Source organism: Lathyrus oleraceus, chromosome 5, assembly GCF_024323335.1.
Source record: "Lathyrus oleraceus cultivar Zhongwan6 chromosome 5, CAAS_Psat_ZW6_1.0, whole genome shotgun sequence".
Taxonomy (NCBI): domain Eukaryota; kingdom Viridiplantae; phylum Streptophyta; class Magnoliopsida; order Fabales; family Fabaceae; genus Lathyrus; species Lathyrus oleraceus.
Window position 1 is genome coordinate 566917393 of NC_066583.1, and position 25101 is coordinate 566942493.

At 40.7% G+C, this 25101-nt stretch overlaps 1 protein-coding gene across 1 annotated transcript in view; it reads right to left on the reverse strand.

The window, feature by feature from the left end:
- LOC127082103 (zinc finger BED domain-containing protein RICESLEEPER 1-like) overlaps nucleotides 1-25101 on the reverse strand; it is a 27199-nt gene continuing 2098 nt past the window's right edge. The window contains exons 2-3 of the mRNA XM_051022332.1: nucleotides 130-497; nucleotides 1-40 (exon numbers count right to left, since the gene is read on the reverse strand). Of these exons, the coding sequence (XP_050878289.1) occupies nucleotides 1-40; nucleotides 130-497 (408 nt within the window). The remainder of the gene's footprint in view (nucleotides 41-129; nucleotides 498-25101) is intronic.

Sequence of the window (25101 nt, forward strand, 5' to 3'; positions counted from 1 at the left end):
CTAGAAACAGGTGTTGCCAACACATCCCGAACCAAGGTTGCTAATATAGGATAACGGGTGCAATTTTCCTTCCACCAATTAAGAATACTAAAATTTTCCCCCTCCCCGCAACAAGGGTCACCTAAGTACTTCTCTAGTTCATTTTCATTTTCAATTGTGTCTTTTTCCTTCAGATGTTTCTTAAAAGCATTAGCCCTTGTAAAAGGTGATGGTTCTTTTGGTTGGGAAGATGCTTCTCCAAGGGAAGTGCTCCCTGGTGCACTTAAAGGACTAGCCCCAACATTCTTATCATGATCAGATTTATGCCAATTATATAGTTTAAACAAACTAGTTTTGACACATTCAATATTTTTCTTGGCAAGGTCACTAGAATGCCCATACATATCATTAAAAGACCACTCAATATAGTTAAACTTAAACCTAGGATCAAAGATCACTCCATAGTAAAGAAAATGATTCACTTTTCCCACATCCCCCCAATACTTATCATATTTAACCTTCATATGTGAAATCATTGGAGCCACATAAGAATTCAAGTTAAATGAAGCTTCTTGAAGCTCACACAAAATTGAAGACAAGTTATGAAAAGCTAAATGCAAGGACACTTCTTGCGAAGTTGAAAACACTTTGGTTGCCTCATAGAAGGTTTGTAAGAAAACTGTAGCGGTGTATTCGTCGCTATATGATCTATCGATTAAATCATAAGCAAAGCATACAATGATTTCGAGTCGCCACCGCACTTTTATTTATCCAAAGGACTGGCTAAAAAGCGAACAAAAGCCTAAGAAGTTTTACACGTAGAAAACTAATAAAAAGATCAGAGAGTCTGGGTAAGGGGTAAATTACGCAATGGGAAGGTGTTAGGCACCCACTACGTCCTAGGTACTCCTAGGGAGCCCTTTTCACACTTGTTGTACTAAATTGTTATTTATTATGAAATATTTATTGTGCAAACATGATTGGGATGATGATAAAAGAATATACAATTTTTATTATTGGGTTTGAACAGATGAACCCGTTGCCTACGTACCTTCCATCAAAGGTAAGGATCAAAACGCCGTAGTTCAGCTAAAAGATTTCCAAAAGTTGGTGGATTCAATTTTAAACAATAGCACTGAGGCTTTTCATTATCAATGGGAGAAAACTCGACCAAGACCAACATCCACCATGCGAGGATAGCTTCGACGTACTAGAGGGGTTAACCCTGTTTTCAGTACGGAAGTCTTACTGTCGACTCACTAAAGATAAGGTGAGGTTTACATCAACCACAATGATAATTGAAACCTATGGCTAATGCATGAAAAGATTAACAATGGACAAAGCCAAAACAAGTGAATGAGTGAAGTTAATTGATTGTGATTATGAAAGTGGAGTCAAAGTATGATTAAGATTGATTCAAAGAAGTATCATGAAATGGAGTTTGAAAAAAGTCAAGGACTTGGGTCCAGGTTTTTAGTTTGAAAACATGAAGATGTTTGCACAATATCTATGTCAAGTTTGAAATCAAAGTGTGAAAAGGTTTAGGGCATAATGAGGATGAATGGATGAAGATGGATTGTAAAACTTCTTAGAAGGTTCACCTCTTGAAATCATATAGAAGATGACTCAAGTGTGTCCTTTGGAATAAGCAATGGATAATAACAAACAAACAAGAAAGTCAACAAAAGCGGATATCGGATGCCAATCACTGGGCTTATACCAATCTCCTAAAACAGAACTGGATATCAGAAGCCACTCAATAGACTTACACTAATCTCCTAAAACAAAAAGAAACTTGGATACCGGATGCCAATCTGTCTGGACTTATACCAATATCCAACATATGATCCTAGGAATACAAATGCCAACTTGCAGGGACTTACAATTGCATCCTCATATAAACAAAGAAAAGCAAACATGGATGTCAGATGCCAATCTGTCTGGGCTTACTCTAACCTCCACAGTATGATCCTAGGAAAACAAATGCCAACTTGCAGGGACTTACAATTGTATCCTCACATACAAACAAACAAAGCAACATGTGATCATAGGAAAGCAAATGCCGACTTACAGGGACTTATAATTGCATCCTCACATACAATCAAATGCATCAAGCAAAGATAAGATGAGTGGCCAAGGTGATGGTCTTATACTCACTTCCATATCATAGGAACAATAGCCAATGGATGGTCTTACAATTGTCCTCAATGGGTAAACAACAATGATAATGTCACAGAGACAAATGTAATGATCATGCATTAATGAGCAATAAATGATGATGAGTATACAAAGCATGCAAGCAAACATGTGTATATGAAGCAAGTGATCAATCAATGAAAGCATTCAGCACACACTATAACCAAACAATGAGGCTCATACAAAGGGTTAGGCATTGAAGCCAACTGGAATAGGGTCAATGGTGCTCTTAACCTTGCCATTGAGGGGCTAAGGTGAAGCAGATGAAAGGATATGAGGGGTGTGCCTCATTGCTCTTATCCCTGGTCAGGGAGAGCATTTGAATATCAGAAGGTGTGGGAGTTCAGAAAGTGGGAACTCTCTCCACAGATAAGACTCTATAGATCTTGGGTTTGGATCTCAATGCTACAACCATGTAATGGGAGCAAGGAGAAGACTCACAGAATAGTAGGAGATAGGTTGCTTATCTCTTTGATCTACCAATTGCCTTATTTAAAGGACTTTTCCTGCTTGGGACAAATGTAAACACACACAAGCATTGCCTCTTAAGGAGGACTTCAGACAGTTGCCTGGCCAAGTAACAGGCCAGGTCTTCCAGACTACATGAAGATAAGGAATTATACCTCAATGCAAATTGCTATTAAGCAAAGCAAAGCAAGTTCTTAAAGAACTAAGCAACTAAAGATACCTGAAATAGTCAAACAGAATCAGTACACAACTCAAAGTCAAAGTAAAATGAGAATAGAATTAACAGTCAACATAATCAGATGAATGTGCAAAGCACAAGACTCAAATCATATGAGTCAAGCCACCTACAAAACAAAGAGGTTAGCTCATGATAAACAATCAAGCTCAATCAAATTGTATAAGTTCTTTGAGGCAATTGCTTCTCAACCTGAAAACATGAACTCAAACATAAGCAACAAGACCACTAGGACAAGCCTAGGGTCAAAAGAGGATGAGAAAGTCCAAACAGAAAGTGATATTCAACCAAAATCAAGTTTAAACAATCAAGAAGCAAACTCAATTGGTCCCACATTCATATCATTCATCATCATGATTTCATAAGCAAAAGAAGTCAAAGCATGGCAAATGAAAGCTCATAGAAGTCAACAGAAAGACTTAGCTCAAAACCAATCATACTCAATTCCAAAAATCATCAAATAATTCATGATCAATCATAATCCATAACATGACATGCATATCAAATTTCAGCTCATTTGGATCATGGGAAGATAGTCAATGAAAATCAGAAAGTCAAAGCAAGTTTAAGCATGCTCAAAGAAGTCCACCAAACATGTATCAACTTCAAAAATTCATAAATCAGTGATAACATATGATAAATGAATGGGATCAACACCATGGCAAAGCTTAAGATGTCTAGTAATCACATGTAAAATTTCATGTTCATCCAATAAAGTATGAGAATTTCACAAATGAAATGGCAACATGTATCACACAAGTCAACATTTTGGTCAAACAGGGGAGAAAATCTCAAACAATTTGAAAATGCCACAAATAATTCCAATAAAATTCACATGTAAACTAGACATACAAGAGTAGGTTCATGCAAAAATTCACATCAATTGGAGGTCAGGAATCATGGTATCAAAAATCATGAAGTTGCATATCAATGGTGTGACACAAATTGTCACACCCTAATTCAAAAATTCATAACTCAATGACCAGATAAGATAAATTCACAAACTCTACACTAAAATCACCATGGATGAGTCTAGTTTGAGCACAAAGAATTTCAGGGCCATTGGATAATGCATCATCATTTCACAAAGGATTTGGCAAAGGGTACAAAATAATGACACATGAACAAAACCCTAATACCATTAAAAATTCGATCATGCAAAAATTCTGGAAAAATCATGATAAAATACTAGACATCAAGATGAACACAATGCAGAAATTCCCATGAATTTTGGAATTAAAATGGATGAGTTATGAATTTTGTAAGTTGTTGAACCAAAATGCAATAAACATTGAACTAATAAAATGAATTAATTTAAAATAATGGGACCGATGGCATTTTTGCAATTATAGGCCCAACTAAACAAAACGCCGCGTTTAAGCTCAGCCAGGGAAATGTTCTGATTGGTCATGGGGCGATGGTACAGTAAAACGAGCTCATGCGTACGTGAACAGGAAGAGAGAAATCTGGAAATCTAGGGTTTGGCATGCACAGTGTTCATCATCATCTCCAAAATCGTGCAGCAAAAATTTGTTCCAGAAATGAGTAACAAATACATCAATCGAACCAACAAGCCATGTACAACAAGATTCCAAAAACCATTTGCATTAATTCGAGCTCGTATGGAAGAATCAAACAAAACATCATATGAACATCAATCTTTAAAAACCAAATTATTCACTCAATACTCAACCATTTTATGTGAATCAAAGCTCAAAATGCTCATGGAATGGAGATCTATAAGAAGCATGTAATGGTTTTAAGAAATGAGAGAATCGAAATACCTACCAGATTTGAAGAGCTGAGTTGGAATGTGGTTTTCTGGTTGCAAGAGGTCAAAACAGATGCTCCTTATGCTTTGAAATGATGAATGGAGAAAGGCTTGTAGCTCAAAGACCCTGGGAATAGCTCAGATTGAAAATCACCATTGATGAACTTGGAGAAAACAGAGCTCGAAAAGAGCTTCCAGTTGGTGTTTTATGCTTGGAAACAGCTCACAACGATGATGGATGATGAAGCAATGAAAGCTAGCTCGTGGTTCTTTTGAATTTTTCAGCCAAAGTTTCAAAAATATGGAAATGAGGTTTTTGAGAGTGAGAGTTTTTCTGTGTGCAATTGATAGTTGCTGCTAGGGTTTTTGGACAGAAAATGATGTTATATACTTCTGTTTTAGCTTCCCTAATCAAGTGTTAATCAACATTAGCTTAAATGAACCAATTTTGCCATTTTGCTAAATTTCACCAAGTGGCAAGGAGGGTGTGTTCTGCCCGAGTTTGGGCCTCAAGCATGCTTCAAATAACATTTCAAAATGTTTCCAATTGGCCAAAATGCTTAAAAATCAATATTTGGAAAAGTCAAATTTAACTACACTTGAAATTAAATAATGCAAGTCCAAAAAGGCCATTTTGAATGGTGAAGTTTTGGTGAATGAGGATGGCATTTTTGGAAAGAGGAGGTTAAATATGACTTGTTGGAAAAAACCTCACCAAATTTGGCCAAATGGTTTGAGAGATATGGCCTTTTGAAGTTCACAAATTTTTGAGATTGAATTGGTCATAACTTGCCAACCACACATGGGAATTGAGTGTTCTTGGACTTTTGGAAATGGGAGAACAAGATCTTCAACTTTCATGTTGGGCAAAAATTCATTTGAAGCTTGTATCATGATGTAAGTTTAGGATCAAGAAGTTTCCATTTTTGGCAAATTTGAATTACAGGTCAACTTTCTATTTTTGGAAATTTCTTGTCTGACTTTATTTTCTTCACTGTGGATGCTTGACATGATATATGAAGCTTGTATAGGCATGAATGAGACCTCTCAGACCAAATCCCACCATCAAATCACTGATTAAATGCTTAGTTGACCAAGTTTGACTTTCTAGGGTTTTGGATGACTGAAGCACCTTCTGGTGAATTCCAAACCCTAATTCCTTGATATTTTGATTCCAAATGATGTCATAAGTCATATGAACTCTTGATTATTGATCATGGTGCCCAAATTCTGCAAGAATGGCCACCATCCACTGCAATGCCTGATTTTGACTGATTTTGACCTAATTGCTGATGATTGCTTCAGCTGCAAGTAACAAGGTTAGAATGACAATATTTTTGTACTTTTTGGTTAGTAAACATATGAAAAGCAATGATATACAAATGCAAAACATGCTTGGTGATCAAGAATCAAACTCACAAGGCAACCCACCCACTAGGAGGGAAGCTAGGGCATGCAATGATCCTTGAGGCCATGATATGATATGATATGGGCCATGAGGGATCTTAGGGCCAAAATTGGGGTCTTACAGATGCCCCTATTTAAGGTCATTCTAGCCGGAGAAGTGAAGTTTAGAAATCTTCATCTCGACGCGGTAGAATGGACTTAAATAACAGTAATGAGACAAATTTTGGTCCCTAAGAGACCTCATGATGCAAATGTATGCATGCAAAAGACACAAATTCTGTGGGGAATATGATTCACACAGAAGAAAAGACGATCCATCGGAGCAATACACTCACCAGGAACAGAGACTCTAACAAGACTCTAGTTGGGGATAGTAAGAAAAAAGAAATGCGTGAACAAGACACGACTCTGATTAGGGAACAGAAAACAGACTGGAAACCTCACTGGGGAAAAGAATTCCAAAAGAAAATAAATCCCTTGGAAAGACACAAACTGACTCCTGGGGAGAAGCAACAGGAAACTTCACTGGGGAAACACCAAAGAAACGAGATGTTACCGGGTATAAGGGTAACAAAAATCAGGAAGGAACACCAAGGATACCGGGTTGTAGGTATGTAACAGGTGACCGACCAAAGACGTGAATTGGTGTGTGTTCCAAAACACTCATCATCCTGAAGAGAGCGAAAGCAAACTTGTTTATAGGATGGATATTTGATTCTGTAAAGAATGCAAATCTTACTCAGTTGGGGAAACAAACAAAGTATTCGACAAAAGAGTGCAGGAGATATATTATTCATAGCCGTCAAAACGTGAATAATGTACTCGCATGGAAAATTATCCTGAACCGGGTTGTAGGTTGTTTATAGGATAAAATCCGAAGACGTGAATTGGTTTGTGTTCCAAAACACTCATCATCCTGAAGAAAGCTAGAACAGCAGACTTGTTTATAGGATGGATGTTCGATTCCACAAGGAATACGAACCTTACTCTGCGGAGAAAATAATCAAAAGATTGACCCAAGAGCGAACGAGATATAATATCCATTACCGTCAGAACGTGGATAGAATACTCACAAAGGAAGATTATCCTGAACCGGGTTGTAGGTTGTTTGTAGGATAAAATCCGAAGACGTGAATTGGTTTGTGTTCCAAAACACTCATCATCCTGAAGAAAGCTAGAACAACAAACTTGTTTATAGGATGGACATTCGATTCCACAAGGAATACGAACCTTACTCTGCGGAGAAAACAATCAAAAGATTGACCCAAGAGTGAACGAGATATAATATCCATTACCGTCAGAACGTGGATAGAATACTCACATGGAAGATTATCCTGAACCGGGTTGTAGGTTGTTTATAGGATAAGATCCGAAATCGTGAATTGGTTTGTGTTCCAAAACACTCATCATCCTGAAGAAAGCTAGAACAGCAGACTTGTTTATAGGATGGGCGTTCGATTCCACAAGGAATACGAAACTTACTCGACTGGGGAAGATCAACAAAGGACTCCGACCAAAGAGCGCATGAGACATATTATTCATTACCGGCAGACCGTGAATAATATACTCGAAAGGAAAAGACACCAGAGATACCGAAGTATATAATAGGTGACTAACCAAAGACGTGAATTGGTATATATGCCAAAACACTCATCATCCGAAAGGAGGGCTTGAAAAAGCAAATCGACTTACAGGATGGACATTCGAATCCACAACGGGAAAACGAATCTTACTCAACTGGGGACACAAACCCAAAGAGTGCATGAGATACAATATCCATTACCGGCAGACCGTGGATAAGAATACTCGCATGAGATATATTATCTATTACCGTCAGAACGTAGATAATAAACTCGCATGGTAAGAAACACCAGAGATACCGGTTACTGGGTATATAATAGGTGATCTACCGAAAACGTGAGTTGGTATATATGCCAAAACACACCTCATCCAAAACACAAACTGGTTAAAGGATGGATATTCGATTCTACAAAGAATACGAATCTTGCTCAGCTGGGGAAAATCAACAAAGGATTCCAACTAAAGAGCGCATGAGACATATTATTCATTACCGGCAGACCGTGAATAATATCCTCGAAAGGAAAAGACACCAGAGATACCGAAGTATATAATAGGTGACTATCCAAAACAGAGAGACAATCGATACCAAGCATCCGGGTAAACGAAAGACAACTCAAAGGATAAATTGCAAGCATCCGACAATTATCCAACAACTAAGAAATATTCGATTCCACAGAGGGAAATAACGAATCTTACTCAACAAAGAAAACACGAAAGGCTTCAACTGAAGAGTGCATGAGATATATTATTCATTACCGGCAGACCGTGAATAATATACTCGCATGGAAGATTATCCACAACCGGTCACTGGGTTAATAAAGGATAAATCAACCGAAAAGAAAGGCATCGGGATACCAAACTAGGTATATAATGATGACCAATCAAGGGAGCAACAGACATTACCAACAAAAGGGTAAATGACAGAAGACTCGCTGAGGGTTCACTGGTGAGAATCAATGATCCGGGGAACACAATCACTGACAAAAGGTGAAAGGACCCGCTGGGGATAAAATTGCTAGCATACGGCAATTATCCACAACAGACTTGCTAGGGATATAAGTGCTGATCTGAGCAACTCATCCGAGCAAAGGAAACTCAGCATCAAGAACTAGATGGAGAGAGCCACAAATTTAGGGTTTACATCTACCGAATACAGGGTAGAAGACCAACAACTCCGCGTGGGGATAGAACAAATCACAAATCCGCGCGGGAAACCAAAATAGGGTTGATAACAAACCACAAACTGCTGGAGAGCAGGAAAATAGGATTTACAAATACCGACTGTTAGGTAGAAAACCAACAACCCTGGCTGGGGAATAAAAGGTGTCTAACCACAAATTCTGTCAAGAAAGCCAGGAAAAATAGGACTTATAACTACCGGTATGAGGGTAGAGGCCCGAAAAATTCTGCTGGGGAACAACCCACTGGGAAGCACAAGACATTTGACAAATAGCCAATTCGGGAATAATCCGAAAAGACGGACTGAATCAAGACATGTCCTAATGAGGATGTAACTCAAATAGGAAAATCCATCCCAATATATGTGTTGGGAGGAAACGGAAGAAACCGTCATCCACGAGGATATATCTCAGTGGGGAACTGCAGAAGGAAAGATAACATTTTCTGCTTATGGGGTTGACTCTATGTGGAGAGATTTTAAACACCCGATATCTGCTTGGGGAGATCTGTGAAGAGATCTATATCACCATAGCAGGAGACATGACAAACAAAAGATATATGGCAAGAAATGCAACATGAATATCTGAATGTTTATGAATATGCATGAATATGCGTGATTTATGTTTGATGAATGCTGACAAAACAGACAATTCTAACACAAACAGGTTCAGGAATCAAACGTCCGGTATTATACTTCCAGGGGAAAAACCAGCTGGAGAGCCAATCTGCGGAGATCCACATGCTGTAAAGCAAAGATCTGCGGGTACTGCTGAAGAAGCAGAGGATCAGAGATATCAGGAAACAACCCAATCAGGGTACAGAAAGTCACAACGGGCAAAGTAGTCACCAAGACGAATCTGTAGGGGAACAAGAGAAAACCCAAGATATCTGCAGGGGATCCCAGTGTTAACTGAGAAACAAAAAGTGCGTTGCACAAACACGAACTACTGTAGAAGCAAAACCACACAACTCCACTGGGGAACAACCCACTGAGGGAGAATGATATCATCCAAATAGAATCTAACTGCATAAGCAACTCTACTGGGAAAACTGTCGGCTACTCTCTTGGGGAACAAACCACTGAGGGAAGACAAATCAATCGAATAGATTCTGCAACGAACCACTCCATTTGGGGAGAATACACAAAGCAAACTGATCACAACAAGTAGATTCTGCAATATAAGCCACTCTACTGGGGATCACAAACAGTCAGGAAATTAATCCGTTCTCTGGATGCTAGAGCCATCATCCGACCATACTGGGGATTGAAGGAGTATTCAGCAGGCGAAACTGCCACAACAAACATTCTACAGACTACGCTGAGGAAAAGATGGATGCAATACTGGGATGTCAACCCAAATCAACCACTGAGTAGGAAAATAAATCCTGCTCTGCTGGAGGGAATAACTCTGATGGAGAGATAGCAACAATTCCGCAGACGACTTCGCCGGGGAAAAAGGTAAAGTACCGGGTATCAAACCACTGACTTACCGAGTCTTTAAAAAAGAAAGCGATCGTGCTGAGGAAACAGACAATTCCGCTGGCAACTGCACTGGGAAGAGTGACAACAACTCTGCTCGCAAATCCGATGGGGATATCAATAACAGCTCTACTCATGACTGTGCTGAGGAGACAAATAAAGTCTGGGAATGTCGACCCACTGGAGAAAGTGACGGGGCACCAAGATAACAAACTATCAACCGCCGAAACTTCTACAAGAAAAACACCCATGCTAAGGAAGATTGCTGCTGGAGAAAAAACGAAGTCTTCCACAACACTCTGCTTGCGACTATATTGGGAACAACCCCACCAACAACTCTGTTTGAGGAATCATCCTCAACAAAGATCTGAAGAAAGAAGATACAACCAAACCAGGAATATGAACAAATGTCTTACCTGTTGGAAATCATGCCACCCTCGGGAGAGCACTGAGATATTCTTGAGTATCCTTTCAATCTTGTGAATGTTCACTTCGTTTAGAACAACAAATTTTGAAAAATTTGATTTGTTTAAAACAATGACATTTTATCAATTTAAAACATGCAAAACATTTGTTGAATTGAAACAAATAAGAGTGCAAATAATTGGATAAAAAGCTCAAATTGATTTGATGGAATGGTAGCCTGCAAATGGCAAGACTCCATAGATCTGTACAAGTTTGAAATCAGTGATATATATTGGAAGAGGGATACATTGAACATAATGATCCTTTCTCTACCAATTTGAACCTCGATGTATTCGAAGCTTCGGTTGACGACGAATCGAGAATCTTCTGACGAAAAGACGACTGGCGAACAGAAAGTCTTGTCAGGATGCAATTACTTGCCAAATCCCTGATTTTTGCCTAGATTGCCCCAGGGTGAGGTACTCAATCTAGCGGGATGCAAATATTCTCTTTTTCAAGTCTCTAATTTTTGCCTGAATTACCCTTGCGGGTTCTCCACCGAGACGCTCATTTTTGCCTAAGCCGCCCTTTCGGGTTTTCAACTTAGCGAGCTATTCTGTTTTTCATTTGCATATACTTTTTTTTCTAGGCAAAGTATCTCTTGACTGCATCTGAATTCACAGGACGAGTGAAATCCTCCCCATCCATTGTTGTAAGCATCAAAGCACCGCCTGAAAAGGCTCTCTTAACAACATATGGACCCTCGTAGTTTGGAGTCCACTTGCCCCTGGAATCGGGCGCGAAAGACAAAACTTTCTTGAGCACGAGGTCACCTTCTCGGAACACACGAGGCTTGACCTTCTTATCGAATGCTTTCTTCATTCTCTGCTGATATAACTGACCATGGCACATGGCAGTTAAACGCTTCTCTTCAATCAAATTCAATTGGTCATAACGACTCTGAATCCATTCAGCATCAGTCAACTTGGCTTCCATCAAGACTCGCATTGATGGGATCTCCACCTCTACTGGGAGAACAACTTCCATGCCATAAACAAGAGAGAAAGGGGTTGCCCCTGTTGAAGTGCGTACAGACGTACGATATCCATGCAAAGCAAATGGCAGCATCTCATGCCAATCTTTGTACGTGACAGTCATCTTCTGGATAATCCTTTTGATATTCTTATTAGCAGCTTCAACAGCCCCATTCATCTTAGGTCTGTAAGGAGAGGAATTATGGTGTGCAATCTTGAATTCAGCGCACAACTCATCCATCATCTTATTATTCAGATTGGATCCATTATCAGTAATGATCCTCTCTGGCACACCATAACGGCAAATCAGCTGGTTCTTGATAAACTTCACAACCACCTGTCTGGTTACATTCGCATACGAAGCGGCTTCAACCCATTTGGTGAAGTAATCAATTGCTACGAGAATAAACCGATGTCCGTTGGATGCTTTCGGCTCAATCATGCCGATCATGTCGATTCCCCACATAGAGAAAGGCCATGGTGACGAAATCACATTCAGGAGTGTCGGAGGAATATGAATCTTATCCGCATAAATTTGACACTTGTGACATTTCTTCACATACTTGCAACAGTCAGACTCCATTGTCAGCCAATAGTAGCATGCTCTCAACATCTTCTTAGCCATGGCATGTCCATTGGAATGAGTACCAAATGAACCCTCATGGACCTCAGTCATCAACAGGTTTGCTTCGTGTCTATCCACGCATCTGAGCAAAACCATATCAAAATTTCTCTTATACAGCACTTCACCACTGAGGTAGAAACTGCCTGACAACCTTCTCAAAGTTTTCCTATCTTTCACAGATGCCCCAGGCGGGTAGACCTGGTTCTGGAGGAAATTCTTGATATCAAAATACCAAGGCTTGTCATCTTTCACTTCTTCAATTGCAAATATGTGAGCGGGTCTGTCCAAGCGCATCACAGTAATATTGGGGACATCATTCCACCATCTGACCACAATCATGGAAGCAAGCGTTGCAAGAGCATCTGCCATCCGATTATCTTCTCGAGGAATATGATAAAATTCAACTTCTGTGAAGAAAGTTGAAATTCTCCTTGCATAATCTCTGTATGGGATGAGACCAAGTTGATTTGTCTCCCATTCACCCTCAATCTGATTGACAACCAGGGTCGAATCACCATAGACATCAAGATACTTGATTCTCAAATCAATGCATTCTTCAAGTCCCATAATACAGGCTTCATACTCCGCCATGTTATTCGTGCATTCGAAAGTTAGCCTTGCTGTAAACGGAATGTGTGGACCTTGGGGAGTAATAATCACTGCCCCAATTCCATTTCCATATTGATTAACAGCGCCATCAAACACCATCGTCCATCTGGAACCAGGTTCCGGACCTTCATCAAGTGTAGGCTCATCGCAATCTTTCATCTTCAAATACAGAATTTCCTCGTCCGGGAAGTCATACTGAACAGACTGATGATCTTCAATCGGCTGGTGCGCTAGATGGTCAGCCAAGATACTACCTTTGATAGCTTTCTGAGCTCGATACTCAATATCATACTCAGACAACAACATCTGCCAACGGGCAATCCTCCCAGTTAAAGCAGGCTTCTCGAAGATATACTTAATTGGATCCATTCTGGATATCAACCAAGTTGTATGATTTATCATGTACTGGCGCAAACGCTTAGCAGCCCAAGCCAAAGCACAGCACGTCTTCTCAAGTGTAGAGTACCGAGACTCACAATCAGTAAACTTCTTACTGAGGTAGTATATAGCAAACTCCTTCTTCCCTGATTCATCTTGTTGACCGAGTACACAACCCATCGAGTCTTCAAGAACTGTTAAGTACATGATCAGAGGTCTTCCTTCTACAGGTGGAGACAATATCGGAGGTTCGGACAGATATTCTTTGATACTGTCGAAAGCTTTCTGGCAATCCTCGGTCCAATCATGAGACTGATCTTTCCGGAGGAGCTTGAATATCGGCGCACACGTGGCAGTCATGTGGGATATAAATCTGGAAATGTAGTTCAAGCGGCCAAGAAAACCTCGGACTTGCTTCTCAGTTTTGGGTGCAGGCATCTCTTGTATTGCTTTGACCTTTGCAGGATCAACCTCAATACCTCTTTCACTTACCACAAAACCCAACAACTTGCCGGAACGGACTCCAAATGTACATTTGTTCGGATTCAGGCGAAGTTTGAACTTTCTCAAACGCTGAAAAAGCTTCAACAAATGCTCAACATGCTCAACTTCCGTTCGGGACTTAGCGATCATATCATCAACATAGACTTCGATCTCCTTGTGCATCATGTCATGAAACAAGGTAGTCATAGCTCGTTGATACGTGGCTCCGGCGTTCTTCAAACCGAAGGGCATCACTCGATAATAGAATGTTCCCCAAGGTGTGATGAATGTTGTCTTCTCCATATCCTCTGGTGCCATCTTGATTTGATTATATCCGGAAAACCCGTCCATAAAGGAAAAGACTTTGAATTTAGCTGTATTGTCTACCAACATGTCGATGTGTGGTAGAGGAAAATCATCTTTGGGACTAGCTTTATTCAAATCTCTGTAATCAACGCACATACGGACTTTTCCGTCCTTCTTAGGAACAGGCACAATATTGGCCACCCATTGAGGATATGTAGAAGTCACCAGAAACCCCGCATCAATTTGCTTCTGAACTTCCTCTTTGATCTTCACTGCCATATCTGGATGAGTTCTTCTGAGCTTCTGCTTCACCGGCACGCACTCAGGCTTCAAAGGCAGGAAATGTTGCACAATATCTGTATCCAAACCCGGCATATCTTCATAGGACCAAGCAAAGATATCTGAATATTCTCGTAGCAAACTGATCAAATCTTCCTTGATAGACTCTTCAAGAAGTGCCCCAATCTTCACCAAGCGCTCACAATCCTCAGACCCCAAGTTGACTGTTTCCAAGTCTTCGAGATGCGGCTGAATGATCTTCTCTTCATGCTCAAGGAGACGGGTGATCTCATCAGGAATCCCTTCAACATCATCTTCTTCTGCCTCAAATACAGGGAATTCAAAGTTGGGAGATGGCGTTGGATCATTATGTTCAATGGGTTTTAGGATCAACCTGCATAATGATTTTGGTTAGGGAAAAACTTCAGAATTTGAACAAGCAAATCATTATGCAGATGAAAAAATGTTTGATTTTATTTTTGTTTTTATGGTTTTTTGTGATCACTGATTTCATAATGAAAAGCAAAAAGTGAAAACAAAGGAAAAACAAATGTTTAACAATGCGAAAATTGAATGAAAACATCATTGTATATATGCTTTGCCAACAATGTCATCACTTCTCCTTTTGGCATGGGAGAAGGGTTTTAAACAAAGTGAACAATTTACTCTGATCTATGGATAACTGTAGGAACATCCACAGCGACCCAATTGTGGCAGACACCACCAGGAATAACAAAATTGTTCAAGTCTTTTGCATCTTCTTCAATGATAGCAGCAGCTTCCTCTTCTTCAGGTTGATCAGCATGGATGAATCCTCCACTTGTGAACAAACCTTGCTCATTACATGCCCCAGAACCATAGCCAATGCCAGCCCGGGATCGGTTGTCTACGAGTTCAAGCACTTTCCCTAATCCAGCAACTGCACCATATTCAATGGCCAGCTTCGCATCTCGGTAGGAAGTGAATGAAGGAGACTTCTTCTCGATTGGTTCTTCAATAGATAAAGCTTGGAACTGAGTTCCAACTTCATCCTCTGCGTCAATGTACGAGAAAGAAGACAGATGGCTGACCAGGAGAGCCTTTTCTCCCCCTACTACAACCAGTTTCTTGTTTTTGACAAATTTCAGCTTCTGGTGTAGGGTGGATGTCACGGCGCCCGCCTCGTGAATCCATGGTCTGCCTAAGAGACAGCTATATGATGGGTGGATATCCATTACCTGAAAGGTGACTTGGAAATCACTTGGTCCAATTTTGATAGGGAGATCGACTTCCCCAATCACGGTCTTGCGCGACCCATCAAATGCTTTCACAACAACCCCACTCTGCCTCATAGGAGGACCTTGATATGACAATCGAGAGAGTGTGGATTTCGGCAATACATTTAAAGAAGATCCAGTGTCCACCAGCACATTGGACATTGCATCAGATTTGCAATTCATTGAGATATGTAAGGCCATGTTGTGGTCTCTTCCCTCCTCAGGGAGATCAGCGTCACAAAAGCTCAAAGTGTTGCAAGCGGTGATGTTTGCAACAATACTATCAAACTGCTCCAAGGTGACGTCGTGATCAACATACGCCAAGTCCAAGACTTTCTGCAGAGACTCCCTATGGGGTTCTGAATTCAGCAGCAGAGAAAGAATAGAAATCTTGGAGGGCGTGTGTAGAAGCTGGTCTACAATATTATACTCACTCTTTCTGATGAGCCTCAGCATCTCATCAGATTCTTCATCAACAATGCCACTTGGGCCAACTGAAGAAATAGGAGTCTTCTGTACGGATGAGGAGGGTTTGGCAACATCAAGTGCCGGATTCTGAATGCTAACAGCAGTTCCCACAGGACGTTCAACAGATTCAGAAACAACCGCAGAAGCTTTGGCAGGCGCAGAAAACACGCGACCACTTCGGGTCAACCCACTTACATCAGCGATAGTGGTCACGGATGTGGAAGGCAAAGGCACTTCTACCCCATCCTGGACAGCAACAGGATTGTACCGGAATGGTACAGCTCGATCAGATGAATAGGGCACAGGGCCGGCAGGTTTGATCACCAAAGAAGGGGAAGCCTTAGGCTTGTTGCTATTGTAACGAATAACAACGGGCTCAGGCAGCTTGAACACTGGTGAGATGACATTCACTTCAGGTTCGACTTCATCAACATTGCGATTCTGCAGAATCTCAATGGTACCCTCATTCAACATCTTCTGAAGCTCTTTGCGGACTTGGTCGCAACCCAAACGGTTAACCGAACAGACGCGGCACTTGTCGTGGTTATGCTCCAAATAGCTGTACTGGCACAACATCTTATGTAAATCAACCAACGACTGCCTGATGTGGCTGACATATCTAACCTTGTACTTCCCAAGGCATTCCTGAATCATATTCACAGATTTCCCATGCGGCGGCAATGGGTTCTTGGTGACGTTCGGGCTTGAGTCCTCAAAACTCAGAATTCCACTTCTCATAAGGTCTTGCACCTTAGTCTTCAGCTGGAAGCAATTTTCTATGTCATGGCCCGGAGCACCGGAATGGTAGACACAATGCTGGTCTGGTTTGTACCACCATTGAGGATTTGCAGGAATGGCAGGAGGATCCCTGGGAGAAACCAATTTCCTTTCCAACAAGGAAGGATAAAGCTCTGCATATGTCATAGGAATTGGATCGAAGCTGACCCTCTTCCTATCATAATTCATGTTAGCTTGATTGGTTGTACTTCCACGAGGCTGGTAAGCCTGTTGCTGTGGACGTTGCTGTTGTTGTTGGTACTGCGGTTGTTGATATTGCTGCTGATGCTGATACTGTTGATGTTGATATTGCTGAGCATTATCTTTGAATACAGGTGCTATATGAGCCACCTGGTGCTGATGACCGGCACGACGTGCAAGCTTCCTCTGAACAGAGGGTCTTCTATGTTTAGGCTGAGATTGCACGGCATGTGCTTCGCCTTCTTTCCTCTTAAACGCCCCATATCGTTTAGAGGAAGAACCATCATCTTTGGCCAACCGTCCTTCACGGACACCTTCTTCAAGACGCATCCCCATGTTCACCATCTCGGTGAAATCAGAGGGAGCGCTGGCTACCATCCGCTCATAATAAAATGAGCCAAGAGTCTTCAGAAAGATCTTGGTCATTTCCTTCTCCTCAAGCGGTGGAGTGATTTGAGCTGCCAACTCTCGCCATCTCTGGGCGTACTCCTTGAACGATTCCTTATCTTTCTGTGACATGGACCTGAGTTGATCTCGGTCAGGCGCCATATCGACGTTGTACTTATATTGCTTGACGAAAGCTTCACCAAGGTCATTGAAAGATCGGATGTTGGCACTGTCCAGGCTCATGTACCATCTGAGTGCGGCACCAGACAGACTATCTTGGAAATAATGGATCAAAAGTTGATCATTATCAGTCTGTGTTGACATCTTCCTGGCGTACATGACCAGGTGAGCAAGTGGACAGGTGTTCCCCTTATATTTTTCAAAGTCCGGGACCTTGAATTTGATCGGTATCTTGACACCGGGAACTAGGCAGAGTTCGGCTGCAGACTTGCCGAATAGGTCTTTACCACGGAGGGTCCTCAATTCCTTTCTCAGCTCGAGAAATTGATCGTTCATAGCATCCATCTTCTCATGAACGTCTGAGCCCTCAGATGCCTCAGAGTGATAGATGGTGTCGTCTACCCTAGGCATGGTATGCACGACAGGAGGAGCGGGAACAGGGACCGGGCTAGATGCCGGCATTTGAGCAAATGTTGGAGCTGGCAGATCAGGCATAAAGCCTGGAGGCATCCCCCAAGGAAAACCGGGAGGCATAGCATTAGGCTGATGAGCACTGACTGGCACCGTTGAAGTAGCTACTTCGGATATAACCGTCCTCTGAACGGGAGTTGCAGGCGTCGGAGCAGGTTGATTCTGGGCAGCAAGAAGTTGCTCCATCAAAGCGCCAAGTCTGGCGACCTCTTCCTTCAATTCTCTGTTCTCTTGTTCCAATTGCTCCATGACTCTTGCAGAGTTGACTCTCGTATAATACCGGTGAGTCAGCTTGTCTTCAAAATAAATGAAGAACACAAGGTTAGGAACAGAAGACCAGAAACAAAAGGGGTACCTGTTTATGCAAGAATGATGCATGAAATGCTTGTGCAAATGCTTTGTTTTCAAGGAACCCTTAGGGTATTACTTGCAATATTTTGAATATTTAAACATTTTAATTGCTCATGGAAAATACTTCATTCAATATATTGAGACAAAGAAATACAGCATTTTTAATTCATTACAAAGAGAAAAGGTAAATGACATCCTATGGATCCCTAGAAGCTCGGGATGCTGGAAGACGAGAAGTGCACAACTTCTTGATCTCTCTCTCATAGGCCGCTTCCATATCAGCTTTCTCCTTTGCAAATCGATCATATCTCCTCTTCCAGAATTTGGATGACTGAGGAAGCAGAGAAGTCCAAGTGTCGTTCGGATCGTCGATCACTCGGTGCTCGAGGAATTCAATCATAGCGTCCTTCTCCTTGAGCTGCTGCAGCAATTCCTCCCTTTCACGGATCCAAGCACGCGAAAGGTCTTCTTCTCTCAACTCCTCTACACGTTGGGTAGGGAGGGTTGAAGGCCCAGCCACATCCAACGGTGTAGGTCTCGGATGATCATACGGCATCAAGTAGGTGGCAGCTCTCTGTCTGACCCAAGAGGTGTATGGCTCCAAAGCAATGCAGTTCTTCGGACCCAATTCATTCCTAATCTTCTTGTGGATACTGCGCCATGCACGGACAAATCTGGCTTTCAGGCCTTGGGGATCTTTACCCTCCTGAAAGAACACACCTTCTAACAGAATGCTATTAGGTTTATCCTTTAGGGGGAACCCAAGCTGACGTCGTGCAAGAATAGGATTGTAGGTAATCCCACCACATGTACCAAGAAGAGGCACATTAGGGAATTCACCACAATAATCGATGATCTGGACGGTATCATACACGCGATCATACCAGGTGATATCATCGTTGGTGAGAGACATGAGTCTCTGAGACCACCGTAGACATCCCTTGTTCTCCTTGAAAGCAACTGTCTGCGGCAAGTGCGAAATAAACCACTTGTACAGCAGGGGTAAACAGCAGACAACGACTCCTCCACCTTTCATATTCCTTAGGTGCAAAGAGACATAAGCATCGCCCAACAAAGTCGGAACTGGATTAAGAACTGAGAAGATCCTAATAGCGTTCATGTCCACGAACTTGTCGAAGTTGGGAAACAACACCAATCCATAGATGAGTAGCACAAATAGAGCCTCAAAGGCATCCTCACTCATGGCCTTCCCATAGAAGGTAGCTTGGGCAATGAGGAACTCGGAAGGAAAACCCTGAATTCCGCCTTTGGTAGTCAGATTAGCTCTAATCAGATCTTCATCTATGTGCAACAGACTAGCAATCTCTCGAGCAGATGGAATATTCTCTAGGCCACTGAACGGCACTTGATCCAGAATCGGAATCCCAATGAGATGAGAATACTCCTCCAAAGTCGGCAACAGCTGGAAGTCCGGAAATAAGAAGCAATGATGCAAGGGATCGTAGAACTGAGCCACGGTACTCATCAAACCTTCATCAACCTGAGTGGTGAGCAGAGGCAGGAGCTTCCCATAGCGAGCTTTGAAACCCAAGGGATCTAATACATACGATGTCAGATTCCTTAACTCTTTTACATCAGGCTGCTTAAAGCTGTACTTCTTTGTATGCCTTTTCGGTCTTTCCATGTCTGAAAATTTTGCAAATAAACCCTTTAAGTTCCTTGAAAATTTTCTTTTTTTTTCTCTGATGACATGAAGTGCAGATGAATGCGTGAATGTATGAATGCAACAAACACACTCAAGGATCAAACAAGGCACACCAAACAAAGGTCGTGGGAAAGCTCATTGTATCCCTAATATCAATCATCCATTTTGGTGGATTTAGGTTTTCACCTTATCGACACCCAAGTTCTATTGATATTAACGGTACATGAACCGGCTCAAACATCCTTAATATCAACCAGCCGCTTTGGTGGATTTAGGTTTTACACCTGATCCGGGTTCCATTGATATTAACAATGTTTGAACGACTCAACCACGAATCACGGGTTTGCTGAGAGTCACGAGCATGGAGTCTCGGTTAAGAACCACCCAAAGGGAGTGTACTAGGGTTTAAACCTGCCAGACATGTTCTATCAGAGGTTCCCATAATCATCGTTCCATCTTTCGAATATTATCGGAGGAACGAATACTCGTATTCCAAAAATATTCTCAAGAGAAACTCTCATGAGTGTAGTATCGCGTAACAATCGCATCAGAACTTACATCTGAACGACCTCCGCACTACGTTCCGAAAAATAGGCCAAGATGGGTTTGGTAAACTAAGGTCCTTGGCTTCTGCGGCACATGATTGAAAGAATAATGCCTAACCACAAATAACTTGTGTGACATTATTAATTCAACATGACCTCCACCAAGTGAAAGGACTCGCAAGTCAACTGGCTAAGGAATACTCCACACCAGTCAACAAGACTATGCCATTCTCCTATCCTAGAGTGCACTCGAGTTCGGGTATAGAACTCATCTCACAGATCACCAAAGCACACAACAATTGTATATCAAGCAATTCAATCATTACAATCAATACAGTGATCCCAAATTGTACAAAAATATGTCATATAACAGATAACAATATAGCACAACAAGGGTGAAAAGTAGGCAATACCACCAAGGATCGCTCTCCCCAGCAGAGTTGCCACTTTTCTGTAGCGGTGTATTCGTCGCTATATGATCTATCGATTAAATCATAAGCAAAGCATACAATGATTTCGAGTCGCCACCGCACTTTTATTTATCCAAAGGACTGGCTAAAAAGCGAACAAAAGCCTAAGAAGTTTTACACGTAGAAAACTAATAAAAAGATCAGAGAGTCTGGGTAAGGGGTAAATTACGCAATGGGAAGGTGTTAGGCACCCACTACGTCCTAGGTACTCCTAGGGAGCCCTTTTCACACTTGTTGTACTAAATTGTTATTTATTATGAAATATTTATTGTGCAAACATGATTGGGATGATGATAAAAGAATATACAATTTTTATTATTGGGTTTGAACGGATGAACCCGTTGCCTACGTACCTTCCATCAAAGGTAAGGATCAAAACGCCGTAGTTCAGCTAAAAGATTTCCAAAAGTTGGTGGATTCAATTTTAAACAATAGCACTGAGGCTTTTCATTATCAATGGGAGAAAACTCGACCAAGACCAACATCCACCATGCGAGGATAGCTTCGACGTACTAGAGGGGTTAACCCTGTTTTCAGTACGGAAGTCTTACTGTCGACTCACTAAAGATAAGGTGAGGTTTACATCAACCACAATGATAATTGAAACCTATGGCTAATGCATGAAAAGATTAACAATGGACAAAGCCAAAACAAGTGAATGAGTGAAGTTAATTGATTGTGATTATGAAAGTGGAGTCAAAGTATGATTAAGATTGATTCAAAGAAGTATCATGAAATGGAGTTTGAAAAAAGTCAAGGACTTGGGTCCAGGTTTTTAGTTTGAAAACATGAAGATGTTTGCACAATATCTATGTCAAGTTTGAAATCAAAGTGTGAAAAGGTTTAGGGCATAATGAGGATGAATGGATGAAGATGGATTGTAAAACTTCTTAGAAGGTTCACCTCTTGAAATCATATAGAAGATGACTCAAGTGTGTCCTTTGGAATAAGCAATGGATAATAACAAACAAACAAGAAAGTCAACAAAAGCGGATATCGGATGCCAATCACTGGGCTTATACCAATCTCCTAAAACAGAACTGGATATCAGAAGCCACTCAATGGACTTACACTAATCTCCTAAAACAAAAAGAAACTTGGATACCGGATGCCAATCTGTCTGGACTTATACCAATATCCAACATATGATCCTAGGAATACAAATGCCAACTTGCAGGGACTTACAATTGCATCCTCACATAAACAAAGAAAAGCAAACATGGATGTCAGATGCCAATCTGTCTGGGCTTACTCTAACCTCCACAGTATGATCCTAGGAAAACAAATGCCAACTTGCAGGGACTTACAATTGTATCCTCACATACAAACAAACAAAGCAACATGTGATCATAGGAAAGCAAATGTCGACTTACAGGGACTTATAATTGCATCCTCACATACAATCAAATGCATCAAGCAAAGATAAGATGAGTGGCCAAGGTGATGGTCTTATACTCACTTCCATATCATAGGAACAATAGCCAATGGATGGTCTTACAATTGTCCTCAATGGGTAAACAACAATGATAATGTCACAGAGACAAATGTAATGATCATGCATTAATGAGCAATAAATGATGATGAGTATACAAAGCATGCAAGCAAACATGTGTATATGAAGCAAGTGATCAATCAATGAAAGCATTCAGCACACACTATAACCAAACAATGAGGCTCATACAAAGGGTTAGGCATTGAAGCCAACTGGAATAGGGTCAATGGTGCTCTTAACCTTGCCATTGATGGGATAAGGTGAAGCAGATGAAAGGATATGAGGGGTGTGCCTCATTGCTCTTATCCCTGGTCAGGGAGAGCATTTGAATATCAGAAGGTGTGGGAGTTCAGAAAGTGGGAACTCTCTCCACAGATAAGACTCTATAGATCTTGGGTTTGGATCTCAATGCTACAACCATGTAATGGGAGCAAGGAGAAGACTCACAGAATAGTAGGAGATAGGTTGCTTATCTCTTTGATCTACCAATTGCCTTATTTAAAGGACTTTTCCTGCTTGGGACAAATGTAAACACACACAAGCATTGCCTCTTAAGGAGGACTTCAGACAGTTGCCTGGCCAAGTAACAGGCCAGGTCTTCCAGACTACATGAAGATAAGGAATTATACCTCAATGCAAATTGCTATTAAGCAAAGCAAAGCAAGTTCTTAAAGAACTAAGCAACTAAAGATACCTGAAATAGTCAAACAGAATCAGTACACAACTCAAAGTCAAAGTAAAATGAGAATAGAATTAACAGTCAACATAATCAGATGAATGTGCAAAGCACAAGACTCAAATCATATGAGTCAAGCCACCTACAAAACAAAGAGGTTAGCTCATGATAAACAATCAAGCTCAATCAAATTGTATAAGTTCTTTGAGGCAATTGCTTCTCAACCTGAAAACATGAACTCAAACATAAGCAACAAGACCACTAGGACAAGCCTAGGGTCAAAAGAGGATGAGAAAGTCCAAACAGCAAGTGATATTCAACCAAAATCAAGTTTAAACAATCAAGAAGCAAACTCAATTGGTCCCACATTCATATCATTCATCATCATGATTTCATAAGCAAAAGAAGTCAAAGCATGGCAAATGAAAGCTCATAGAAGTCAACAGAAAGACTTAGCTCAAAACCAATCATAATCAATTCCAAAAATCATCAAATAATTCATGATCAATCATAATCCATAACATGACATGCATATCAAATTTCAGCTCATTTGGATCATGGGAAGATAGTCAATGAAAATCAGAAAGTCAAAGCAAGTTTAAGCATGCTCAAAGAAGTCAACCAAACATGTATCAACTTCAAAAATTCATAAATCAGTGATAACATATGATAAATGAATGGGATCAACACCATGGCAAAGCTTAAGATGTCTAGTAATCACATGTAAAATTTCATGTTCATCCAATAAAGTATGAGAATTTCACAAATGAAATGGCAACATGTATCACACAAGTCAACATTTTGGTCAAACAGGGGAGAAAATCTCAAACAATTTGAAAATGCCACAAATAATTCCAAGAAAATTCACATGTAAACTAGACATACAAGAGTAGGTTCATGCAAAAATTCACATCAATTGGAGGTCAGGAATCATGGTATCAAAAATCATGAAGTTGCATATCAATGGTGTGACACAAATTGTCACACCCTAATTCAAAAATTCATAACTCAATGACCAGATAAGATAAATTCACAAACTCTACACTAAAATCACCATGGATGAGTCTAGTTTGAGCACAAAGAATTTCAGGGCCATTGGATAATGCATCATCATTTCACAAAGGATTTGGCAAAGGGTACAAAATAATGACACATGAACAAAACCCTAATACCATTAAAAATTCGATCATGCAAAAATTCTGGAAAAATCATGATAAAATACTAGACATCAAGATGAACACAATGCAGAAATTCCCATGAATTTTGGAATTAAAATGGATGAGTTATGAATTTTGTAAGTTGTTGAACCAAAATGCAATAAACATTGAACTAATAAAATGAATTAATTTAAAATAATGGGACCGATGGCATTTTTGCAATTATAGGCCCAACTAAACAAAACGCCGCGTTTAAGCTCAGCCAGGGAAATGTTCTGATTGGTCATGGGGCGATGGTACAGTAAAACGAGCTCATGCGTACGTGAACAGGAAGAGAGAAATCTGGAAATCTAGGGTTTGGCATGCACAGTGTTCATCATCATCTCCAAAATCGTGCAGCAAAAATTTGTTCCAGAAATGAGTAACAAATACATCAATCGAACCAACAAGCCATGTACAACAAGATTCCAAAAACCATTTGCATTAATTCGAGCTCGTATGGAAGAATCAAACAAAACATCATATGAACATCAATCTTTAAAAACCAAATTATTCACTCAATACTCAACCATTTTATGTGAATCAAAGC